This window comes from Phasianus colchicus, chromosome Z (genome assembly GCF_987193195.1).
Source record: "Phasianus colchicus chromosome Z, bPhaCol1.hap1.1, whole genome shotgun sequence".
NCBI lineage: Eukaryota > Metazoa > Chordata > Aves > Galliformes > Phasianidae > Phasianus > Phasianus colchicus.
In genome coordinates, this window is record NC_143476.1 from 70,563,077 (window position 1) to 70,589,467 (window position 26,391).

The window sequence follows — 26,391 nt, forward strand, 5'->3', positions numbered from 1 at the left end:
ACAGGAGGAGAAGAGGATAGAAGATGCTTCACTACTGTGTATCCTGACCTAGTCTCATCCTCTTTTATTAATCTACATGACATTAATTGACTTTCTATAACCTACATCATTGCTTATTGTTGATAGAAAGCATCTGTTAGTGTCAAAAAAATATGTAATCACATGGATTGTGTAAATGGCAAGACACTGTCATACACAGTATTTAATTGTGACACATCCACCTGTTTCTAACAGAACAAAATGGTGTCCCAAGGCAGACTTACAGCTACACAAGCAATTTTCACTCCAGTATAACCTGATTCTAGTCAACATAGCAGGCAACTTCTCTCATTATTTTGCCTGATGGGATTACAGTATTAGCAATCTAAAAAATATTGAAAACAAAAATAACAAGAAAGCCTTGGCAGGCAACAGCATATGCCATTTCCCAGTGCTGCTGGAATCTCTTAAATCACCCACAGGGGACGAACTTTTCCTTGTTTGGTGTGGCTTAATGATGGCCCCAAAAAGAACTAATTAACCTAATGTCAGGAAACCTAGTGTGCAATACTAAGCATGACATTAATAGCTGTGCAAGTACCAAAGATGTCCTTTTTATTTACAAATTATTATGCAGTTTTTGTTACTGTTGATAAAATTATGCCTAAAGGACATTTGACTTGCCAACATGACTTTACAAAATTTACATTTATATAGGTTCTTCTGTGCTTGTCATTGTCAAATATCCTCACAGAAAAGTTATTTACAAAGGAGGAGAGAGACATTTTTGTACTCATATTAAAGGCAACAGATTTGTTGTTTCATAGAAAAACTAGTGAAAATCAATCAAAATCTTTGATTTTCTAGGTCTGTCAAGTCTATGGTGATTCAAGGCAGAAGAGAAAACATTCTGGTCTCCTAAACCTTCATGGATTGTTTCTGCTATGGACAGAAAAAGGAATTTTAGTAAAGAAAGTAAGCAGAAGTGTAAGGAAAAGAGTTGAATATCTGCACACAATTTCACCCCTGGAGTCTCCTTTAATTGACTGAAGAGGCTTTGCCATATGGCTCTCTGGTATTACTTGTCATGAATAAATGAACTCTAGATTAAATTATTGTGATGGACACATAAACATGCAGGTAGAAGAAGAGGAGTAATTATAAATAACCTCATAAAATTTATGTATCCTATCTTGGGATTTCCTGAATGTTTCATGATTTTATTCCATTAGCACTGCATCAGAAATGTGAGCATAAGCAGCTTTCCCTCCTCTTCAATGACAAAATGATAAGTTGATAACAAATCAGGTATCCAATTATTTTTTCTGTGAAAATTGCAGGACATTAGTGCCAACTTGAGTTACACTCATGGTAACCTTCTCAAAAATGTTTATCAGCTAATGTAAATTAGGAAACTTCAATCCACAGGAAGTGCCAAATTCATATTCAAGAGCTGATATATGCAATACTTACAGAAATGGGCAAGGTAGATAAATGCATGGGTCCAAAAATTTGTTCAATGAATTAATGATTGCAAAGCACATAAAACCCCTAAAGAAATTGTCTGGTCTCTGGACTACTGCTTTCTATGTTGTATAGGACAGACAGGATAAATAGCCCTAAGCACTCTTCCTACTGACAACAGAAGACGTTTTCAGCCTGAGAATATATATTTTTGCTTTAACTTCAGTGTATTGATCAAGTGTTAGACTATCACCCACTGTTCAATAATTCATTATGCTTTCTAAGGCACTTAACTGCTAAACTAGCTGTTGTGTTAAAGCTTTGGAATTAAAACTGAGCAGGGCTGCAGAGTTCTGGTGAAGTCAGAAACCCAGAATACTCCAACATCCTTCCTGAATGAGAAGTGCATAAAGCTGATAAAGTCTAAGCCAATTATCTTAATTTTAAAAATCTTCTAAGTGAGGTCTCCAACTACTTGCAAAAAATGGAGAGATCCTATCTACTTCTTGAATAAACATTATTGCCACAAAGTGGGGAAAAAAAGGAGTGGGGGAGAAGAACACTCACCACTCCTATAACCACCTCTTGGCACAAACACAGCCAGAGCTGCCACCAGTGCTGGTGCTTGGGTTGAGCTGAGCATCTGCTCAGTGAAAATGTCTGAGGGAACATGACATGAGGTTGTTGGAAGGAAAAGTGCTCTCAGACATGTTACAACCCAGTGTGAGGGAAAAAACATTTCATTTTCATGTAAGAAACCTTAGAAAAAAAAAGAAATGACATGGTTATGAAACACAAAGATAAGCTGACTAGACTTCTTTTTCCATTGTAGTTCAGGCACTGAACCTCTATGGCCTCCTTTGTCCCCAAGATCAACTGCTCACACTCCACTCCAGGAATGAATTTGGAAGCTGAAAGGAGAGCACACTGCCAGGCCTTTGGGTTATAAGCCTCCCAGCATGTCAGAGACTTTTAAGACAAGCTGCCAGTGACATTTGCAGACATACACTGTACAAAACATTTCTGTGTGCTTTTTTAGGGAACCTATGGAGAAGAGCCTGCTGGACGTGGCTGGAGTGTCCCTTTGCTGACCTGCTTCAGAGCTGTATCTCCCTGGGGACTGTCCTTAATGTAGCAGTATGCTTGAATAACTTCAGCTTTGTTGAAAAGACTGTTTCCAGTAATAGATTGTTCTCATTAATTTTCTCATGCTCTTCATTGCCACTGAGATAAAGTTGTCTTCAGGTTTCTGGTGCTCTTTCAAGCATCACATTCAGTCAGACATGTGCTTCTGAAAAAATGAGGAAATGATGAGAGCAAATCTGTGTTACTGTTATTGCTGTGGAAGTCTTAACCAACCATTCTTTTAACAATGGCCTTTCTCTGATAATGGGCTCCAGAAACACTCAGCAAGCATTGATGAATGTCAGTGGGTGCCATTTTTCTGCATGGAGGTATTCAGTGTCACACATTTGTTCCATACGCACTTCCATGTCAGACGCCGTTCTGTCAGACTGCCCCTTGGCTGCCATCTGTCTCACAGCAAAAACATGGAATGGGATATCAGTGGAAATGTTCAACCTGTACTATCATACCACCAACATCCACCTCTGACATTGTGAGCCAACGTATTAAAACAGAAGGCATCATTTCTGAACAGTCTAATTATTAGTTGCCATTATTAATGATCCAAGCAACAAGAAGGATGGGATACAATTCTTGACATGTACATATGCAGGCAGCACAAAGACTAGTGGGATGGCAGACAACCAGAAAGGGCTGGTCTTCTAGGCTGACATGAATCATCACATTGAATGGTCTCCATAGATTGTAGGAATAGTGCTGCACTGCACTGCATCAAGGTAAGTGATGAAAGAGATGGTCTGATACTTATGTGCTGATACTTATTCTTGGAGGTTCCTCCAAGAATAGGGTTAAGACAAAAGAGAAGGATTTAGCTAAGCTTAAACTTAGAGATGGGAGATGAAAATAAATAAATGTGACCTTGCATTGAGATATTGCTTCACAACAGGAAAGGTAGTTAAAAGGTATAGCGGATTACTGGAATAATAAGTAGACTTTTATCACATGGTCTTTAAAATGAGATTCCCTGCTTTTGTAAGGGGCTTGCACAATTTAATCCTCTTCTGGAGAAATTAAATGGACTGTGGCCATTAAATGGCAAAGTGTTAATGGCCACAGTTGTTCAGAGAGCCTTCAGTTTGTGAATAATTCATTGACAAGTCCAATGTTAATTCTGCAGCATGGTGAAGAGTTAAAAAAAAAAGACTGCTTGGCTTTAAGAAGCATCGGTAAAAGGAGTAGGATGTCCTTAGGCATCCCTGAACTCTTGTTCAGGCCTCTCCAAAAAGTCATGCTACAACGGAGCCTAAAAACGAACAACAGAAACTACCCAGGCAGAGGGTGATTTTTGAGCAGGAATCTTGGCGTATGACCAGATCTGACACTGTACCACCAGAATGTCGTAGAGAGGTCAGCTCTGAGGAGGCAGAATTGTTTCCAGCACTTTAGTTACAAGAAATAAACCACGGTTGAAAGAAAGCAAATGTTAGAGACTTGTAGGTATTGCTGTGACTTGTAAAGCTGCATTAGAAAACGTGACAGGAATAGAAATCCTGCATTTCAAGGATATGAGCATGGTGGTTTAGCAAAATTTCATCTGTAACTTACTTAATGATTGTGCACCACTTGCAGCCTTTTCAAGCCCCAGGATGTTAGCAGTGTCGTGCTCTCCATACCGCGCTGACATGAGATCCAAGCAGCCTCAAAGCAGCTTCCCGTGCTGTGACATGCAGTGCACGTTCACCAGGTGGAACTAAAGGGGATGGCTGATGCCTCTGAACCCTTCTCCTCATTAATGCTGGAAATGAAAGCGAGTTCACTGCCTCCCCACAGCCTCTAATGAAATGAATCTGCAAGGACAGATGACGGCCAAGTCAAAGCAGGGCCTTTAAACAGCAATATTCTGTTCAAGTTCAAAGACGTATAAAAAGAAAAAAATAGAGGATGGTGTGCCAGTGAAAGAGAGGCAGAGAAACACAGTACATGAGCCCTGAATAGAAATGAAAAACTAATCACACCGTATCAAGGCTGCAGACAGAACATTTCATCCCCATTTTTGTATTCTGATCACTCAGGCAGGCATAAAAATGACCTTTCTTGCACGCATGTTGTCAGGAGCCTGTTTCAAGCAAATGTTTATTTTATCTGATTGGATCTCAGCTGGCCTGCAGCACAGCTGATACCAGATGTTTTCTATTTAAGGAGTGTTCCCTGAGAAGTTAAGCTAAGGCACTGCAGCGGGTGTCTCTGAGCACCTTGTCTCCTGCATCCCAGGACAATGCACGCAGTGCTTTGTGACTCCAGCTGACAGTGAGCAGGAGCACTCCCATTCCTGGCTGCGGCTTCACATGTATTGTCTGAGAGCCCAGGGTAGTGTTTGAAGGATCCTATCCTGGTCCACTCTATGACGAGCAGCATAAGAGATGCCCTCTGAGGGCTCACTGTTCTGTCTTCCAGTAGTGCCACTACACAGTCCTCCAAGCCACCACTAATTTTTTGAGCTTTTCTCAACACATTCAGGGATTAAAACCAAAAGAATTGCGTCAGCCCCATTGAAACAGCCTCTAGACTCTTTTCCTCCTACATTTGTTTTTAGACGCTGGGTGCAAAACCCAGAGAAAGCTGCTGGCTGGGAGCAAAAACTTCATCAGTTGCTGTTCAGCTTGCCTATACCACCTGAGACCACCTGAACTGAGCCATACCACAAGTTCTGCCAGGCTCAGTATCCTTCTTCCAACAGTGACCAAAAGCACGTGCCCTAGGAAGGATGGCAGATAAGGATACACCAAAAAGTTACTTCATCCAGCTAATGCCCCAACAATGGTGACATGTGGCTGGGAGCAGCAGCAAGACAAAGACAGTTCTGGTGTATTGAATAATGTCCACTCCATTTCTCTGCTGTCAACACATTCGTTCTCCCCATGTGAATCTGAGCATCTATACTGTTCTGTTCCAGGTTCATAGCAGAGCTGTATGCCTCCTGGACAGACTGATGGTGCAGCATGTGAAGATCCACACAGTGGCAGTCACCTCTGTCTATCCACACAGGCAGCCCCCACCTGTTAAACAAGGTAGGACACAAAGGAAAGCTCTCAAAAAGAACCAGAAGGCTGAACATCATCAAGGAATATAGAAAATGATGTATTGATAATGTTTGCTTTGTTTGTTTGTTTTATTATCACAAATGACTGCTTAGTTTGGATCAACACCCCAGGATTTAATCACACTGCATATTCTCACTACAGTAATTTTACTTACTTAGCAACAGCTTCTGCCTTTTGTTCAGAATGTTCTAGGCTTACAGTGTACAATAAGGTAGCAAGAAGACATCTACGAGAAGCAATGTATCTGAAAAAAAAAAAAAAGAGAGAGAGAATGAGGGGTGAAGAGAGGAAGAGAATAAATTTCTAAATTAATATGGCTGTTGGTAAAATTTGAAATGCATAAGAATTTTCACAGTGCAGTTGTGTATGTACAAACATGTACATACAGAGTCCATGACTGCATCTCAGTGCCACCACCCTCCTGCAGTCCTGCAGCAGCCCCAGCAACCAAGGGCCATAAGCAGAGAGGTGGGTGAAAAAGGGGCTTTGCTGACTTCCGTGAGCAAAAGATGAGTGATTGAGAGACATCTGCCAGTCCTGATCCACTTATCAGCCAGGATTTCAGCTTTGAGGAGATTTCTTAGTCTGGACAGAGAGGGGAGAGGAAAGTGAAGAAGAATTAAAAGATGTCTGTTTGCCTGATAGGATCTAAATGATTTGACTGGCGGAACTCAGTTGTACTTACATTTTCAAATATAAGGATCTCAATTCACTTGTGGAAAATGCTGAAGCTCAGTTCACAGAGCAATCTAATTCTCTTCATGTGTTGTTCAGGATAGCAGAGTTGTCTCCAATACATCCACAACCTTCCGGAGATTTCCAAGCATGACCCACATCAGCTTATAATGGCTCATTATTGCTGCCACATCAGAGAGCCTGTGGGCAACACTGAGCATGGAACAGTGTGTTCAGAGCCTGTTTGCATGCATGCAAAGAAGGAACCTATATACGTACAGACAGATGTGTAATCAAGGGGACAGAGCCAGCTCTGAAAAGACATCATCAATGTCCCAGAAAGGCATTGGGCTCTTAACTAACATTTTTTCAACAGTGTATTCAGAATCTAATTGCATTACTGTGGGTGGCAGGAAGCCATCCTCCTTCATCCATGTGGGGATATAGAGATTACTAAAGCATCAGTAAAGGGTCAAATGTATTATAGCATTAAGACTGGTTTATGCCCCATTACTGGGCTTACTTAAGGAAAGAAAAAACTCATTTGGTTACAAAGAAGAAAAAATGCTGAAAGATATTCAGCACTAAGGGGAAGTCAAACATCCCTCTTGGCTCATAATTAAAAGGAAAAAAAAAAGAAAGCTGGGAAACAATACAATACCATCTCAACAAATACTGTGAAAAGAATCCAAATTGTTTTTTGCATAATTACTATAAAACTCTTTTCACTTGCAACATGCCACCACATTTACCAGTTCTGGAAAGGAGCCATGTACTTCCTCATCAGGTACAAGATGTCAAAATAACTGGGACAGTCGCACAATGGTTGCTGCAGCACACAGAAAAATAACATTATTTTTTCAGAGGGTTCAGACAATATGGAGAGAAGAACTATTTTGTGGTTGTTTCTATAATACTGTGAAGGGATTTCAGTGTTCCAGGGCAATCTTTTGCTGTTTGTTAAGGGTGTTTTTCTACTTCCTATGCTTTTCCCAGTATTATGCTGATAGCTTCAGAGTCAGGTGAACCTTGACACATGATCTGGGGCAAAATTCTTCTGCCCAGCTCCAATTTGTAAGCCACAGGCAATGACCACTTGTTTAGGGGCCATGTCCCACAGGCAGCAGGCCAGACATGAGCTCAGTGGTCCCTTTTGGGGACATGATTGTTTCAGCCCTTGTGGCACAGTAGCTCATGTCAGTCTCCACTACAGATGAAAATACTTTTTACTTGCAAACATTTATCTACTCCACAAAATAATAATAATAATAAAACCAAAACAAACAAACAAACAAACAACAACAACAACAACAACAAAACAAGTCTAGTGCCACAGGCTTGCTTCACAAAGACCTATCACATGCTGTTAATTTTATCCACCAATATTACTAACGCATGCTCAACTGCCTATAACCCAGAGGTTAGCAGCAGCTTATTTCAGGCTCATGGAGCAATATCCCATCCCCTACAAATGTTACTTGGTGTACAGATTATTTGCTGAATGAAGCCACTGTGCCAACCATAGGCATGTACGTGACAATTTCTACTCACTCTCCTCTGTAGGTAACATACCACGTAGCAAAAGTCCAGAGTTTTAGTTGCATTAAGAAGTTTACTCCAGAAGTGTAATCATTTAATAGGATCATGAAATTGCTTGCAATACACAGCAAACTTCAGCACAAAGCAGCATGGATTTTAAATACAGATGCATTAGCCTCATGTTTGTTAGTTTATTCAAAGTTTTAAAGATGAATTATATATTTGTTCAATTCTATGTTACACAGCAATTTTAATCTTCATTTAAAGTGTTATATTTATCAAATGCAACAATGCCTGCTGCAAGAACACAGAATTACTTAGAAATCTAGCTGCTGTGGCCTGAAAATAGGGCAGTAATCTCTGGTAATCCCCAGGTATTTAAGATTACCATGGAATAACACTAGAAATAGCTTAGCAAATGATTAAGAATGCCTCAGACTGTAATTATATGCAGATAAAGGTCACTGGGTAGAATATTTCTCTTGTGGTTTGGAGTTCATAAAACAGTGAGGGTCTTATTCTAAGGTACTTTTAATTCCATCCTGCATAATTGAGGTGGAAATGTAGTAGCATGATGGTATCTGATTTAATTTCTAGGTAATCAGTATGCCTGTAATAGGATTTCTTCACTGAACAAGGGGGTAGTCAAGTAGTATGTGAAGCAAGGGTCAAGAAAAACAAAACAAAACAAAACAAAACAAAACAAAACAAAACAAAACAAAAGTGAGAGTTTGGAAAGCTCCCAAGCATAAGCATGTCCTGAACCGTTTCCTCCTCTTTCACAAGTGAAGATGTCAGAAACCTTTGTAAAATGTGGAAAATTCCCCATGCTCATCACTCCTGGATGTTTCTACTCTTATCTCCAGCCTTTTCTCATGAGGCACTTGGATGACAAAGGAACAGTTTGAAACAACTGCTTTGTAAAACTGAGCCTTGTCTTTCTATGAGAGCACTGGCTGGGAATAATGCAATTTTATTTCTTTGCTGACATTGCTTTTTGCAAAGATAAATCAATCAATGCATGCCCTGAGCCCCCTGCATGGAGCTGGAGTACATCTTCTGGGCAGCGAGCCACTCACAACCCAGCACCTGAGCAGGGCTGCACAGTGGTAGCCAGCCTGGATGGTGTCTTTTTTAAAACAACTCCCACCCCAGCGTGCAATGAGTGGATGTCTTGTGCTCACCAAAACCTTTGCTTCTTCTTGTAGTGAGTGCTGCCAGGCAGCCCAACATCTGCCCATTCCATCCCACTGTAACCACTGTGCAGGAACAGGAAGAACGTGAGCTGCTTGGAAACAGCCTATGAACTTCAGTGACAACCACAGCAAAAAAATAAAAAAAAAAAGGGAAAATGTCAATGAACATAGTGCTCACAAATCAGCTGGAAAAAGCTTTAATTATTAGAAAACACCCACTGTCACTGTGATCAAGATTTGGAACAAAGCTCTAATTATGGTATTAGTTTTCATCCCTAAGTGGCTAATGAATCAGGGAACAGACATTTACAGTGATATTTTAATTAAAAATAAATAAATGAAAATTGAAAAGGCACAGAAACAATGACATACCAAATTTGCTTTCTTTCAGGTCACAGGAGTCTCACTGACACCCAGAGTTCCTCTGAAAAAGAAATAGTTTAACCTTGATTTATCATAAAGAGAAGAATTCACTGTCGTAAAAATATAGTTTGCAGCAATTATATGTAAATCATTTTTTCCCAGGAAGCCAAAACTGACAATCAAATAAACATGCTCTGAATAGTCATTATGGTGGCACAGATGTCCTCCAGCCACATTTCATGTTCTCTTCTATTCAAGTTGCTTTAAAATAGATAATTGAATGAGGGGCTGTTAAGAGCAGGCTATAGAGCTTTCTGTCTGGCTTGGCTTCACCAACCCGTTCTAGCTTTACAACAAACCTATTCCTGGACCATGTTTCCTGGATATTGAATGTACTGAACACTTAAAGATATATGTTTTGCAGGAATACAAGTTCCACAGCTGTTACAGGGCCTTTTTTAAGCGCCCTGCACTACTACATGCCGTTAGCACTTCATAGAATTTGACTGAGAAGTTCAAAATGAGGACAGATGTGCAATTCTTAGAAGATCAGTTAATTCAGTAGCTAGGAGAAAGTAAGCGCTCCAAGAAATCACGTTAAAATCTGCTGAAAATGCTGAATCAACAGGAAATCTTGCATACAGAGACAGCTAACTAGTTTGAGGAAAAAAATATATATATGCCTATGCCTATGAAACACAGCTTTTTGTTCATGAGAGCTAATAAGAACTTTCATTTCAAATGGGGCTTGAATATAAGATATCCACAGCCTGGGATCTGGTCTCATTGTTTGTTCAGAACCAAGGGCATATGATTGATTCTGTCAGCTTGCTGTGTTAACTCAAATATGAAACAAAAAAAAAAAAGTAAAAATCATCTCCCCTCAGCAGAGCAAGAATTGAGAAAATATCATTGGCATTTGACAGAGGTGTTTCAAGTGGTCTAAGTGGAAAGCTGTGTTTTTAAATTAAACACAAGCGGATTTCCCAACAAGCATAGCTTGCACCTCTGCAATAAACATTTCAACCTTTATCATAGAATCACAGAATCCTTAGAATTGGAAGGGACCTTTAAAAGCCATCTAGTCCAACTTTCCTGCAATGACAGGGACGCCTACAGCTAGATCAGGCTGCTCAGAGCCCTGCTCAGCCTGCCCTTGGATGTCTCCAGTGACATGGCCGTGCACTGCATGTCTGCAGGACGTTGTTAGCTATGGCCAGCCCATGCAATGGGACTAAGCTCCCCGCCTCACTCCAATACCAGTCATTTGGTGCTTAGACACAATCCCTTACCGTGTGTTCTCATATTCATTATTTCCACTCTTTCTTCTTTTAGAGCAGCTCCTTGTGGCAGAAGAAGCATTTGAGCTCAGCCGATTAAGTGGGATAGCATTTCACTTGCCAGAACTTCAGTTTAGAAACAAGACTGCCGCCAGTGGAAGTCTAAGTGGCTCAGCTATGCTCTGGGTTGTTTTTAGGACAGAGTTCTAAAGCTTTTGAGTGATTGTTGCTACAGTATTTTTGAACACTCCACTCCTGGCTGTTTTGTTAAATTGTCTTTTTCTCAGCCCCCAAGAGATCCCAGTCCCCTCATCAGCCTTTGCACTCATGGAATCACAGTGAAGGTTGAAGGGACTTCTGGAGATCATCCAGTCAAACCCCCAAGAAGCAGGCAAGAAGGCTTTAAACACCACTATGTACCTAGATAAGACTCAGACAGAGAGCTAAAAAGCTCTTCGTTACCTGGAAAGGAGGGGACTGTAATGTCCCCACTGGAAAACAAAGGAGACTGTGTTCCTGGAAACAAGCTGCAGCTGCTTACAGCAGGTCTGTGGTGTTACACACCCCGCCTGCTTACTCTACATGTCAAAAGCGTAACTCCCTTAATGCAGCACTGGTATAGCTCTCTGTTTTGGTTTTGCTCTCGTTTGTGGATGGCTTTTTGTTGTTGTTGTTTGGTTTTTTGGGTGTTTTGTTTTGGTTTTGTTTGTTTGTTTGTTTTTGTATTTTTAAATAAAAGGCTTCAAGAAAAGCATCACAAGCTATAAGGCTATATTGGGTTTCCTGTCCAAAGGTCTTCTAGTGGTAACTGGAGACTTTCCCTGCTACATGTGAGAAACGTGCCACGAGGACAGCAGATGTAAGGCGAGACAGCTGCACACACTCTACTGTGGCACAGGCCTTGCTTTCCATGGCATGGCTGCAGTCCTCTGCAAGCTCCAAGGGCTCTGTGAGCGCTGCTCATTGCATTCTGCCTGAGGCTGTGGTGCCCACACAGTCTGTGGCCAGGTGGTGAGTGGCTCTTCAAGCCATGAGGCTGTCACACATTGGTCACAGATTCTCCGATCAGTGAGGCCAGTAAGTGAACACCAAGTTTATTTTCCTCTCACGTTTCATGACCCAACTACTTCCGGATGCCACTGACCTCAGTGTGCTTCCTGCTGGAAATAACTGCAGCCAAGGCTTTTTTGAGTGCATGGGCTTGTGAATTTCTGCTGCTTGCTTCATCCATGAGAGCTACCAGGGAAAGATAAGCCTGAAAGGCTGTTTGCACTCCCTTTCTTTTAATTCTCAGTTGCCATCGTCATCTTGCAAACCTTGCTGTGATTGTAACACAGTTCCCAATCTCGCAGCATAACCACCACATAGCAGCTAGACATTGGTTGTTTTTGCTCTCAGATCTCTACTGCACCGGCACTACAAGTCCTCCCACTGTGCTCTGCACCTCTCCAGCGAGAAGGATACGATGCAGGATCCCACAGATGCACAGCTGTTAACTGCAGCTTGCAAAATGCCGTACACATATTACTGGGAGGACCAGACTGCTCTGGAGATCACATTTCCAGGAGGATCAGAAATCAGAGACCAGCAGCCACATCCCTTCACATCAGGGCAAGCTGTCTTTCAGGGACTTGTTGCAAAGGAATTGTCCATCACTGTGAACCACTGCAGTATCATGGTGAAGAGAGAAGCAGCTGAGCAGAGAAACAAAAATTTTGCACTGCAACCAGCAAGGACAGAAAGCAAGAAGTGCTCCATTGAGTAGGAATGACAGGGAGTTCATGAAGATGCAGCATGGTTAGGAGGCATTCCTGTTTCTATGATAACTATCATAGGATTTTTATTGCTAGACATTTATTTGAAACGGACCTTTGCACCTCATTTCTCAGTTTCCTTTCTTGTATTTGAATCTGTTGTAAAGTCATAAATATTACGACCTCAATCTCTTTTCTTGGGAATAAATGACACCAGAAACTCAGCACAGCTTTGGTGCCACAGCAAGGCTGGGTGTGAATTGCGAGTGTATATTAAGGCTGTAGGAGAAAATCCATTCCAAATAATGTAAGATTTTTATATATTTCAAATCACAAGAGGACAACGTAGCACTCACTGAACAAGATTTGAGCTCAAAGTGAAAATTAACAGACTGTTTCTAGCCAGCCTGTAACTGTGCCACTCTGAACCAAACAAACTGAAGTGATGTCTCAAGTGTAGTTAAGCTAGACTGTGTAACACAGTTGGATAGTGTGTCTTATGTTAATTGTTAAATTGCAGCTAATGCAGCCAACAGAAGATTTCCAGCTAAGAATCCCCTGCTGATTTATTTCCCTTTTACAATTTATTTGCCAGATTATTGCAGTACTTAGTACCTTATTTCCTCCTTTCAAGGACAAGCCCTCCTTGAAAATAAACTGCAGCAGCCCCTTGATCAGACCTGCTGATCTAGGATTGAATTTGAACAGTTGAATGTGACATGGGAGGCTGGCAGCAATGCCACAACTGCCATGCGCCTGATCTGGAGATGACAGTGCTGGTCTGCGCACCTCCACTGAACATATTTCTCCCAGTCCTCCCAGCTCTCATGTCGCTGCACTGAAGAGCAGCCCTGGTGGCATCATGTTGTCTGTCACAAAAAGCTGCCACAGTGGAGGGTTGGAGAATGGTGTTGAACCAGCTCCCTAGGGGGTGGACACATCATCCTCTGTTGCAGCAGGTTGTATCAAAACAGCATTTCGATACCAGGACTGGCAGAAAAGGGAGAGGATCTCAGTTGACCAGGCTGCCCTTAGCAGCACACCTTGAGCAGGGTCTTGCTTGCCACAGAGTTCTGCCAATCCCCCCCCCCCACACACACACTTGACAGAGTGGGATCCACTTGAGGGTCACAGATGGGTCTGTGATGGAAGATCAGTCACCACAGCAGGTAACTGAGTGTCAGATTAATAGCAACAACCTTAGGATTTATTTTGATACAGGCACAGGCATTTATTTTGAAAAGGATTCTCCTACATCTCACCTCTGTTACTTAATAACGACCTCACTGAAGTTGTATTGTGATGAATATGGCAAAGGAGAGAAGATCGCTATGCAGATCAGATGCCCATCATTAACTTGGAGAGCGATAATGAATAAGGTTAATAGCACTGCTGAGCAGAGAGAATTCAACATGCTGAATTTAGATGAGATCTGCATGCAAACTTCCCGAAGATTTCACTTGGGGATGCAGCTTTCATTCACACATGGGAGATGGAAACCTGCACCACAGTTCCAGACTGCATCCTTATTTCTGATGTCAGCTCACCACCAGGACTTGTGTTTTTCGGTTCAGACCCTCCCCCTGCTCTCCCCAAGAAGATTCTCACTTTGCAGTCCCTAAGGTCTCCACAGTCACTGACAGCTTTATAACAGACACACAAGAGAAGCTCTTTCTTTAAACATTTCCCATTGCTTCAGTGCGTAGCAGAATAGATAAATCTCCCAAAGATGTGGCCTATAATGAAGCTAGTAGACCGCAGTAATGTAAATGCCAGAGTGATCAGGAATAGGAGAAGGTGAATATCACAGTCTACTGATTTATCATTATTCTAGGTGACCTTGATAAAATTTTCTAGAAATATATATTGATCTGAGCAAATCTTAACTTATTCTCTGGCCGAAATGTCCCTCACAGGACAGCAGGTCTAAACAGGCATTATTTACTACTGGTCTGTCCAAGTGAATCATTCAGCATAATTTCCAAAAGCTCTTTAATAATGTGTAGGAGCAAAGTAATAACTCCCCATGGATACTAAGGAAATAAAGTGCTTTATAGCCATATCCCACCTTCCGCCCAGGGAGCATCCACAGCTTTATGAACTCATGAATTAACTTTCACAACCTGGGGGGGGGCTGGAGAAAAAACTGACATATTGTAAATCAGATTTATTTTTCCATGAGATTTTCTATTACCATTTCTCTCTTCACTAATTTTAATAGCAAAACATATTACAGGTTGACTAGCTAAGTTTTAGTAGTGAAGAGGCTTAATAAAGTGAATCCTAGAAGAGCCTTTACCCACCTTGATCCTTATCCAAAGATAGGGCATACCAGCACTGGAGCCATATTGTGCCTTCCACAACATGTTTTGAGTTATTCATTGCAAAGCCATTTAAAACAGTTGTAGATGGCCTAACATGACATGAAAAAGTAATTCTCCAGTAGTTCCAGTCTAAGTAGCTTCTTTTTTCAAGGAGAAACCATAGTGAATGTCCTGGCTATCTTAGTATCCAACTGATGAGCACTATGGTTCAACAACAAAAAAGCCATATTGGATAAAAAAACATTTGCCTTCCAGTAGATGCCTGGGGGAAATTTAAATTATTTCTACTGAAGTGATCAGTATTCCACATGACACTTTACAAAGGAATTAAAGAAAATCAATTTCCTTCAGACCTTCCATTTCTGAGCTTTTTTATGAGTCAGTGACAGCTGAAGTGTTTGCATCATTAATGAGGTCTTTCAGCACATAATACCTCAAACGCTGTGCAAGGGCTCTCTTGGGATGGATAAAACAAACTCACTAGTTCTGATCTCAAGACTTCAGAGCAGGCACCAGGAAGCAAGGCTTCATTACACCTCTCATACGTGCATTCACATATATCCTTTTTAAACTGACTCATTTTATGCAGGAAAGTTGTTTTTTTTTTTTCTTTTTTTTTTTTCCTGGCTCTCTTAGATCAGCTGCATACATATGAAATAGTCCAGGCTCCATAGGAATCAAGAAATGCAAAGGCATGAATACGTGCCAGATATTTTAAATCTTAAAGGCAGAGCCTGAAGAAAAAAGGTAGATCTTCCATGTTTTCTTGAAATACTATATGAGTGGTAAGTCATGCTATGGCTGTTCTTTTTCTCTGTGGCAGAGAGAAAAAGCCCAAATTGAAAGGCTTGGCCTGAGAGGTCTCCAGCCTAAAACAGTGATTTTAGCACAGCATTTGTCAGAAAATTTCACAGCAGAGACGTGCAGAAAGAAATGGATATCTGGAGAGACTGTTACTGGTGCTTCCTCTTAAAATATCTTGAAAATAACCTCACTAATAGTTCTCCCTAAGTGTGGTATATTACCCCTTAGGAAATAAATGGGACCAATGCCTGATGCCCAGCCCTGCCCTACATCTCCCGTAAACTGGAGGAATCTCCTTCTTATGAGGAACATCCTGGAGCATTTTCAGATCCCTGTTTCTTACTGAGGGAAAGCTGTAGTTGCACTCACACTCCGCCATGGCATCCACCTCACAGAATCACAGAATCACATGGGTTGGAAGGGACCTCAAAAGATCACTGAGTCCAACCCTCCTGCTAATGCACGAACCCTACAATAGGTTGCACAGGTGTCCAGGCAGATGCTGAATACGTCCCTGAAAGGAGAATCCACAACCTTTCTAGGCAACCTGTTCCAGAGTTCAGTCACCCTTCCTTTAAAGAAGTTCTTCCAATGTTAGTTAGGATCTTCCTGTATTCAAGTTTTAGGCCTTTACACCTTGTCCTATTGCAACACATCACTGAGAAGAGCCTGGTCTCATCCATTTGCCTCCCAGCTCCCTGTGGGTCAGGAGCCACCATTCTTCTCCTGTTTCTGGTGCCTTTCATGTGGCTCTTCACTTGCACTGTGGCTGGTCACTTCAGTGTCTGAAGGCAAATTACAGTATCTTGGATTGGTTTGCCAGTTGAAAGTTCATACTTGGGGAAAATGTGCTCTTAGAGCAGCACATATCCCTCAGGCCACATGGTCACTGTACTCTGTTATAGCCACCCAGTTTACTCTGTTGACAGTGTTTCTTCTCACTTTGACGGTAGTTTCATCAATGCCGTATACTCCCTTCCTTAGGTACAGGGGGTGCACAATCAGAGTACAGCAAACAGAGAAAACAAAGAGCAACATGCACGGAGTTCAAACACATCAATGTGCAAAATTAGGGGAGACAAAAATCCCTCCAAAGGCAACAACCATCAAATCAGAGTGCAGGGGTATCACCTCTGCCGCAGTGCTTGGTGTTTGCATTGCTGTTTATGCAAACCACATTTTTTCAGACGTTTTCAGTGTTTGTACAAATCCCATTTTACTGAAGAAAAATCTGTTATCAATGTCCACAGCAACAACTAGCATCTAACCACTCAGTGGGAGCTTTAAAACACAAATACTTTTTAAATAACAACTCATCTTTAGGAAAAAACTTGGCTTGCTAATGTTTGAGCTACTGAACTTCATCATGAGAGCCTGACCATCTCGTTAATTGGCTAGATTATGCAGTCATTAAAATAAATGAGCTATGCTTTTGCAGGACTAGCAATTCAGGAATCCATGATACCCTATTATCTTACAGCGAATAACAGACTGTAAATAATGCAGGCATGTAATTAAGCTGACTAAACATTAAAAAAAAAGAAGAAGAAGAAGAAGAAAGGAAAAAAAAAAAAAAAGAAAATTTCAAGAATTCTCTTATTTTTTTGTCTTCTGCCAAAAGATATGACCTATCAGATTTCCCACAAGTTTCCCCCAAAGAGCCCTCAAGAATGGTTCCCATGTCTCTTAAACATCATAATTATACTAAAGGTTTTAATGCCATTTCTTCATGAAACAACTAAATTAAACGCACATCTAAGGGAAGACAAATATTAATGTGCAAAACCTTCTACCATTTTATGATTTGATTATCATTTGGCAGCTGTGAGGAGGAGGTGAATCAGGCTGGATGCTTATGAGGCAATCTATGCAATGCAAGTGATGCCAAACACTTACAACATTTATTGGAAAATGCAAACCTAACATAGATGTGTAATAAAATCAAAATGCTAAAATTAATCTAGGACCAAAATCTTGCATGGGAAATGAACCAGAATACGTACTACAATTTACCATAACATGTACACTGTGTAGGCAGCCTGCAGGTCTCTGCAAACTGAACCAGCTGCAATCACACAGCTTCCTTACGCCTTTGTCCTGCAAAAAAAAAAAAAAAAAAAAAAAAAAAAAAAGGCATTTGGATAATTATTAGAGGTCAGATGCCAGCACAGAGTTGGACCAAAGGCCAAATACTGTCTTCTAGGGATATATTAGCTTGGCAGTTACACATCTTCTGACACTACGCTAGGACCAACATGGGTTCAAATCACCAACCTCAGCCTGAGTGTCTACCTGGGGTACCCACGGATCAAAGCAACAATTACTACTTATGACTCTTCTACAAAAGAAGAACACATTTGGACTAGAGTTATTTTATCATGAAATTTTCACATAGTGAACCTGACTGCAGCATTGTATAAACAATTAAGTTCAGGGAGTATGGCTCCAAGGAGAGGATTGGCTATATCCATGATTACTAAATACCTTGATAAAATTAAGAACCATCCTATGCAGCCATGACCATGACTTCAAAATATGCAGTTTTCTGTTTGTAGCTACTATTATTGTTTCAGCATCTACTTCAACTTCAGCCCCTGTTTTATTTATTAGGCTTATTACTTAGCATCCACAGTGATTTATGTGAGCAAGGAGTAGGAATTTAGGGTCACCTGTACAAAATAGGGTTTAGAAATTCTTTCGGACCATCTCTTCTGAACCTGGCTCTGACCTTCTAAACCTGAGTGAGCCTTTTCCATCTTTTTAACCAGATGAAGTACAGATCTAAGAGACGTGTGCTGTCTGGGCAGATCCAAGATGTGTGTACTCTTTGGCTAATAAAAATTCTCCAGATGAAGTACTTGAGGCAACATGTGCATAACTAGGAAACAACAGGCAGGCATATAAATATTCATGAATGTATATTCAGGCTTCATTTCTCATATCCTGTGTGATATGCGTGAGCATTACCAGCCATGGGGCAGGAGGAGGAGATGGGGAGGAGGGAATAAAAACAAAGGGTATCAGGAGTCTGAGGATACTTTTTGCTGCCTTGCACTTCAGTATCCCTTCCACCCAGAAGAAGATATATTCACTCTCCTTTTTAGAAAATATATGTTCCAAAGCTAAAAATAATGAATATATTTGAGAGCAATAACCCAACCTGAAGTGTTTTTGCATCACTTAATAAACAGTGATTATCCATAAATTATCCATTGCAAATGAGAAAAGGCCTACACAATGAGGCATGAAATGTTCTCAATGGCTTGCTGAAAAAAAGTCTTCTGGGAAGTAACAGAAACATGCATCATATCCCTGAATTCTGTGAAAAAAATGTTCATCTGATTCAGATGGTATTTTTATAGCAATGCATAGAGGCAAGTATCTAAAATTGAAAGCACATTGGAAAGATCACGGGGGGGTTATTTATTCCAGCGGAGGTCAGGAAAAAAATCGTACTCTAAAACACGTGTTCCCTACCTGCTTGTTCAATAGCTTAAGGGTAGATGACATGCAGCGCTAAAAACCTCTCACTTTCAGTCAAAAGAAGCCTCATTTACAGAGCAAACCCCATTTTTAGATCTTTAAGTACAAACAAGTTGGACAAGCATGTCTCTGCCAATTACTTCTGGAAAGGCAACGATGTCCTGGAGGCTGTACAAGATTTTATGTAGCAAGTGCTAATCAAGCCCTCAGACGCATACATTATACCATTTTGATAGTGTTTGCTGAAAGATCCTAATGGCTGCCAGGAGGGGAATTTCAAAACCAAGGATAATAACAGTCCTCATTAAAACTCTGGTTTTGCCACACTCATTTTAGGTACAGTTGAAGGAGCAATGAAACCAGTTTCTCTATAATAAAAAAACATCTTTAGAGCTGCCTCGCAAGGTATTAAACTGCAAAAGAGATCAGTTCTAAACCATTTCACCCAAGAGTTTTCACTCATTGTGAAAGAGGCTGAAATATTTGTTCTGCAGGATTTGGACTTTGGAGATACAAGGTCGGATAAAGGAGTTTGATGAGGAAAATGGATAGAAAGGGAACATTTTGAACACATACCTACATGCAGTTATGTGTGAAAACTGTACCTGTTACGCATTTGTTTCTATTTTGCTTAAGAAATGAGCACATTTTCATTCTGTGGGAAGGTAATGTAGAGAACAAACTCAAGAATGAACTCGGTCTCCATTCGCCTGATTTCCACTGTTTGCAAAATTTCTGAAGACATTGACCAGAGTTTCCAGCTCTGCATAAAAGAAAAACTCAGCACATTTAGGAATTTACAGAAGAACATGACAAAGTTACACCACAAAGATACATCAGCAATGAGCCTGCAGGATGCCTGAGACTCTGTTCTTTCAGTCCTAGTCCCCAGTTCTAAAAATGGGCATATGCAGTGTAATGGCTGAAAAGAAAACAAAAATGAGTCTCTACATGGTAGGTTAAAAACCATGAGGATAAGAAGGAATGAAAAAGCTTAGGAGAGATAGAGGAAAAGACTATTTACAAACAAAATGTACACAAATATATACATACCTGATCTGGTAGGGCATATAAGTAATATCAATGAAAGGTAGAATGCACTTTAAAATCAAATCTCTGCTAATTAGACAAAGGATAGCACTTCCTTTGTGTGATGTTTGGTAACTGACAAAAAGGGATGGGAACAGATGAATAACCATCAACTTTTGATTGTTTGCCACAGGAGCACTACAGGGACATCATTACTTTATCAGTACAGAGATTTTAAAGAAAAAAAAAAGAGAGAGAGAAAGTATAAATAATAATATTAACAAAAAAAAGATTAGCAAGGCATAAAAAGATTCTTCCTTTTGATCCTTAGAAACTGCTTATCTTCCCCGTTTCTCTGCTCACCTATTCCCTGTTCCTCAAGCCTCAGAAGAAGCAATGTCAAGGCCCATGCTCTCTTCTCTCTCTTTGAATTGATATTTTTCAAGAATTTATATAGATTATGTATGAAGTGAGGCCTCCTTAGTTATTTACATTTGCACTAAATCCTTCAATATTTGCCTCTGAAATCCCAGGAAAATCATTTGTCTCCCACTTTTCTATTTATGAATTATTTTGAAGCAGATCTGGAAGTTTTTGCATTTTTCATTTCAAAACTTGGAGGATTAAGTGAGATTCTTTTGGAGTGATTATGCCCTTGTTTTCAAGCACACACAACAGTTTACAGGCAAGTAACTTGTTTTTCTCTTAAATTCTTCAATTCTTTTTAGTTGAGTGTTATGTTACCTGTTTAAGAGGCCACACTGCTTTGCTGCTGAACTGGAACATGCTATCACATTTCTTTCAAGAACTTGTATGAACTTCTCAGGGCAGTTAGATGCTAGTCAAGACTATTTGTTTGCTGTGGTTACGGCTGTGAAGTAGTTTCCACAGATTTTTTTCTAAATGCTGTTTCAATATATGCTAATCATGTTAAGATGCAGCAGGTCTACTCTGGGCATTTGCCCCATATGTTTTTGTATGCTCCCAAATCTGTGCACCTACTTCTGAAAACGCAGTTCTAAACATATTCCGTCTGTGCAATAATAACAATGAAGTAGATATTATTTTATATCAGAGTGAATACATTTTTGGTGCTACTGACAGTTACATCATAGCCCATGGCTGGTGCAATCTAGGGTCCCCACACAACTGTCTGTGTAGAGCAGAAGGGACAGGAAACACATGATCCAAAATAATCATGTTCAATCTGACATCCATGTAGATTGAATAGGTGATATTTCTACTAATGATACCCAGTCAAAGAGCAAAAACCTGCACTGATAATGAAAATACCGTAGATTATGCAATTTTTTTTTTCATAATACGTAACAGTGTCATGACAATAATGAATAATATGGAATCATGATCCATTGACTGAAATCCTTCAGTCAGCAATACTCATTCCACTTCCTATCTATTCAGAAAGAAAAGGACACAATACCACAGATCCTAGCTGGCCTTGATGCAAATGTCTAGTATGAACTGTACTTGGAAAGTCCATCCTCTGAAAAAGTAATTATCCACACTACTCACTGAGCCTCAGCAGAGGAAATCCGATCAGACCCTCCACAAAACAGACAGTGGCCATTAGCGGCAAAAAGAGGGAGTTTGAGTATGCTTTGCTTTCCTCTGGTGTTAATGTCTTCTCACATTCTGCTCATTCAAAACCTTCTTTTAGCTTCTAGCTGCCCAATACTCAAGGGTCGCATACCTGATATCATGTTTTATTACCTGGGAAATCAGGTGCCTGGGAAACAGCATGGGGCACGGCAAGCAGTGTGAAGTCTTCCGTAGTGTTTATGCAGCACCATATTCAACAACTGAAAGTTCTGCATTTGAAATCAGATTTTCCTTCAGATACAAATGAGTTGTATTCTCCCATTTTTATGTCTTATCCGCATTCAGTCTAAGAATATGGCAAGCTGGAGCATCAAAGCCTCTGGAGAAGTCAGATAGCAGACAGATTTACACCAAAGAGTGACTGAAGAGAGAGGATTGTTAGTTTCACTGAGAATATCAGAATGGCCTAGGGCAGTTCAGGGTGTGAGATCAGAGCCATTAGGGAGCAATAATACAAGCCAAAGAAACTGGAGAAAGGAGACAGAAGTGGCTTAGGATTTACTTGAGGTATGAGATCAAAGAGATGACTTGTGAATGAAAAAAAGTCAGATCCAAAACATGCTGAGTAAAAGGAAGAGCTGACAGATACCAAAACTGAAGCAAGTCTGTTTTTTCTTTCTATTGCTGTTAAATCTGTACACCACTTAGCAAAATTACCATGACCCTCAGTGATGTTACAAGTCAGGAACTGAAGAAGATGGTGGCAATAATAGGCAATAGACCACCGGTAGTGTTTATTAGACTAAGCTATCTTCCCTGCAATTGAAATGGCTCTACTCATGTTACTCATCTGTCTTCTTCCTCTGTGCACATAACACTTAGGCACGGATTACAGGAGCAGGAGCACAGAACATTTTAACCTGAGATATTTTCTTTTGTCCTGTAGGTATGAAATTGGAGGGCACACACTGGGTGCCTTCAAAGAAAGGTATTCCACAGGACACCGCCCTGGAAAGAGTCCAAGAAGACTTCCAGAGGCTTCACAACATAAAACTGTCTCTAAGATTTAAAACTCAGAGGAGTAGGTCTCTGTAAAAACAGAGCTCTTTCATCCAGATCTTTTCAGTTTTGACACACAATTACATAAATCAGGTCAAGAGATGAAGCATCAGCCAATATCAGAGCCTCTTTTTAACTCTGTCCATTACATTCCAGGAAGAAGGGAGGAGAAGGGAACTTAAGATAGTTACTTTAATTCCTAAAACCTGTTTTCCTCCATACTCTGTTCAGGGTACTTGCCTCTTCCCCACCATCTTTAATTGTTGCATAGAAATATTTTGTCTTTAAAAGCCATTTTGTCTTTAAAAGCCCCTACACATCTAGCTGCCAGACTTGACAGCTGGGATTTTGCAGATCCCTACACACATGCTTAGTGCACAGCATATTGGTTGGATGTCATGACATCATGATGCCATGATATGGAATACTGATAAAACCAGGACACTTACACACCAGGAATCAATATGTGCTTTCATACCCGGCTAAATGCGGTTGCTGGTGAGAATTGTAAAGAACTGTTCTACAATTCTCAGAGTGGCTGTCCTGAAAAAATGAGTTGCTTCAGGGCCACGTGTCACCCAGGCAGACTCATTGCAGACACTGTAGTTATGGGTGATCAACCCTGCTTTGCCTGCTCCAAATCAAGAGAAACAAAAGCAGGCAGTCTATTTTATAGATGGATTAAAGTAAGAGATGACATCTTGTCTTTCATCTGGCTGTGTCTTTCCATCTCCCTCACCCAGCTCTTCCATACGCACTACCTACGGACATCCCCCATTTGACATTTCTATCCATGAAAGCCCTCTGAATTGACTGACAGGTTTTTCGGATATCACACGGCCTGTCCCAGCTCATTGTTTCAGGAGCACAGAAACAGGTATGTAAGTATGGCTGTAACCCCACCTCATCAATCAACTCAGCAGTGATGATGGGTCAAATGAAGTCATCCACTCATTAGATTTCTGTGGTCTACAATTTGCCAAGAGTTTGACCACAACTCCCTGGTGTCTGTAGATGACTTCTGTTATTCCCAGGTGGTCTCTCTTCAAAATACATCCCAGACCTGGGCCTGTCATCCAAGAACAAATGATACCAACACAGCTATGGGTTGCAAAGATAAATCTTTATTGAACTAGTTTGATGTAGGAACAAAGGACAGTGAACAACCACTACTTGTGAAGTCTTAGTGAACCTGAACTTCTTTTTGTTTGAGAACAGCAGAAAAGGAAGGCTTTTATTGTCTTTTTTCTTAGCCAAAGTATTACTTTAAAAGTAAAAACTTATGAAGTGGCAATTTGGTAATTTTCCTTATTTGAAAATTAGAGCTGCTATTACATCATTATCACATAGCCTACTCCCCAGAGTCTCTGCTCTCTCCCTCACCTCTTCTGTCCAGCTCTGCTCTGGCATCCCACAAGCCCAGATTGTGACAGTAAGATAAATATCAGCTTTTAGTACAAAAGCCCCTTTTCAGTGAAATTTGATACGATTTTATGATTTGATTCTGCAAGAAGAGCACCCACTGAGCCCTGAATCAATACAGTATTCATTAAAGGCCCTGGTCACTGACTTGCTGTCCAAGCAGAAGAAGGTATCTCTCTGTATTTTCCTTTCTACCATACTGCCTGCACAGCTAGGTATGAAACGTGCAGGAAATAATTAATAAATCATCAGAAAAGCTTGAATCTTTTCCTAATATTTTATATAGAAAGATGAAATACAGGAAAAGAATCACAAGAAGCAGGGAGAGAGAACTGGGGAAAGGCAGCAGATGTTGTAAAAGATCTACTTTTGTGTTCCCTGTGCACCAGAAATGTGCGGACGTATGTTGGCAGACCTACAGAGTCCACAGCAAGGCACATCTGGAAGCTATTTGGCAGAGTGTGGAGTTCAAATGTTTTCTGCTTCAGCTGGGCTCAGACATACCTTCTAGTGCCAGACCAGGCATGGGACAGCTCAGCGTACAGGCTCATTGAGGAAGGCGTTCACCACCGCTGCAGTGTGCTCCCTTCAGCTGCTGTCAGAGGCAGGCCTGGGCAGGGGCTTGCTCTCCCCCACTTGGCTGCGGGGAGCCGGTAACACTCAGTAATGAGGATGATAATAAAGAAAGTGGGAGGAGAGCAGGGAGAAGAAAACGGCACCACAGCCCAGCAGAGTCTGGCCTCATGTCAAGAAACAAAATGTACTTGGACAAAATCCATTGCGTTGAGTTAACTTGAGAGCAGAGCAAGCCATTCAGGAAATAAGAAGGTTTGCGCTGCATGGGAACATGCAAGGGTCACATCAGAGCTGATGTCCTTTTTGCAGAAATGCCCCTATTTAAAAATAATAGAACAATACAAGGAGAAAAGAAAAGTTGGGACCACTGCCCTAGAGGGGCAGCCATCCAAAGCCTGCAGACAAGCTAGGTTTGTGGCTGGGTACAGGACCACTGGCAGTGCACTGACACTGGTGTACGAGCTCCCGGCAGCGACCAGAGGTTAGCCCTGCTTTAGGAAGAAACGTTTCCTAGCAGGGATGAGCTTCTGGCAGTCCCCACTGCGTAGCTAACATGGTCTAGCCATATGCTGTGCCTGGTGAGGAAGCAAGCCACTAGCAAGTGTGACCCAGCAGGCTGAGGACATTGGCTTGGCGCAGCCTTCAGGGACCTGAGCACCTCTGTGTAGGTACTGTAGTTATTGATCTCTCTCCTCGACCAGGTGGTCAGGCACATAACCTGGTTAGAAAATATTGGATGGTGGGTTCTGTCTGCTGGGCTTGTGCTCTGAAGTGGGAGGACACTACTCACCCACCAGCCTGGTCGTTGAGCCCTGCACTGATGTTTCCTCTAGATTAGCATTTCCACACAGCTTTTCCAAAACTAGGACCCATCCCAAACTGTTCCTCAGCTATCTGAGCTGCAGCCTGACACTGGTGTGGGACTGCTCTATTTCTTCAGCTGACACAACAAGAAGGTCAGTCAAGGATTGAAAAAGCCCAGCAGAAACACTGAGATGTTTTGTATCAATCTCAAATTTGCAGCCAGATGGGACTTCCATACTACTAATCAAAATACAGCAAGTCAGAGGAAGAGCCTGCACCTGTGGCATAACAGAAATTGAACCCTGGAGCAAATTTAAAGTATATGTTTTGAGTGGCTGGAAAATTGCAGCAGTCTGTGACCTGGATAATTAATCTTTGTCTTACAAACAGCTTCACTACAAAATACACATGACTATAAGTATCAAATTCACTTTTGTTCAACCTGATATACTTGGAGTAGCAATATCCAATGGAGCTAGATGTCCTGCAGTGGAAAAAGGGACTTAACTATAACATTTAAATATTCTGTCTCAACACAGTAGCTCATGTCCACCATCCTTGGTTTGGTAGAATAAAGGAAAATTGTCTTAAAATGATAAAGTGCACATTTGCAGCACTTGCAGTATCTCCAGTTTGCTTCATCTAAATGCTGTGCATTACAGAGTAAGAGGCAAGTGGTCACTTGTTGATTTTCCATCCAGGAGAAGTGAGAGTGCCTGCAGAACAGGGCCAAAGCTCTACTCTTCCAGCCCGGCAGGTATGAAAAAACAGGTAGGATGCCTTAGTCCTCAAAGTTGGGGGACAGGAGCACTGGAAAAATATCACAACACAGCCTGAAGAACAAGCCACCTTTTCCATGGCTTGTAAAAGTGAAGGGGCAAAAACACACTCAA

The 26,391-nt window shown here is 41.1% G+C and overlaps 1 protein-coding gene and 1 long non-coding RNA gene across 2 annotated transcripts; one reads left to right on the forward strand and one right to left on the reverse strand.

Annotated features, from left to right (window-relative positions):
* Positions 1-2,872: 2,872 nt before the first annotated feature.
* Positions 2,873-9,331, reverse strand: LOC149913069 (uncharacterized). The gene is made up of 3 exons (XR_016461962.1): positions 9,029-9,331; positions 4,135-7,134; positions 2,873-2,975 (listed from the first exon to the last, which is right to left on the reverse strand). It is a non-coding gene; the product is annotated as an uncharacterized LOC149913069 (long non-coding RNA).
* Positions 2,975-11,580, forward strand: LOC116239918 (uncharacterized). The gene is made up of 3 exons (XM_090131823.1): positions 2,975-3,305; positions 5,483-5,597; positions 10,739-11,580. The coding sequence occupies exons 1-3, from the start codon at positions 3,258-3,260 to the stop codon at positions 10,891-10,893; spliced, it is 318 nt and encodes a 105-aa protein (XP_089987949.1). The 5' UTR covers positions 2,975-3,257; the 3' UTR covers positions 10,894-11,580.
* The last annotated feature ends 14,811 nt before the right edge of the window (positions 11,581-26,391 follow it).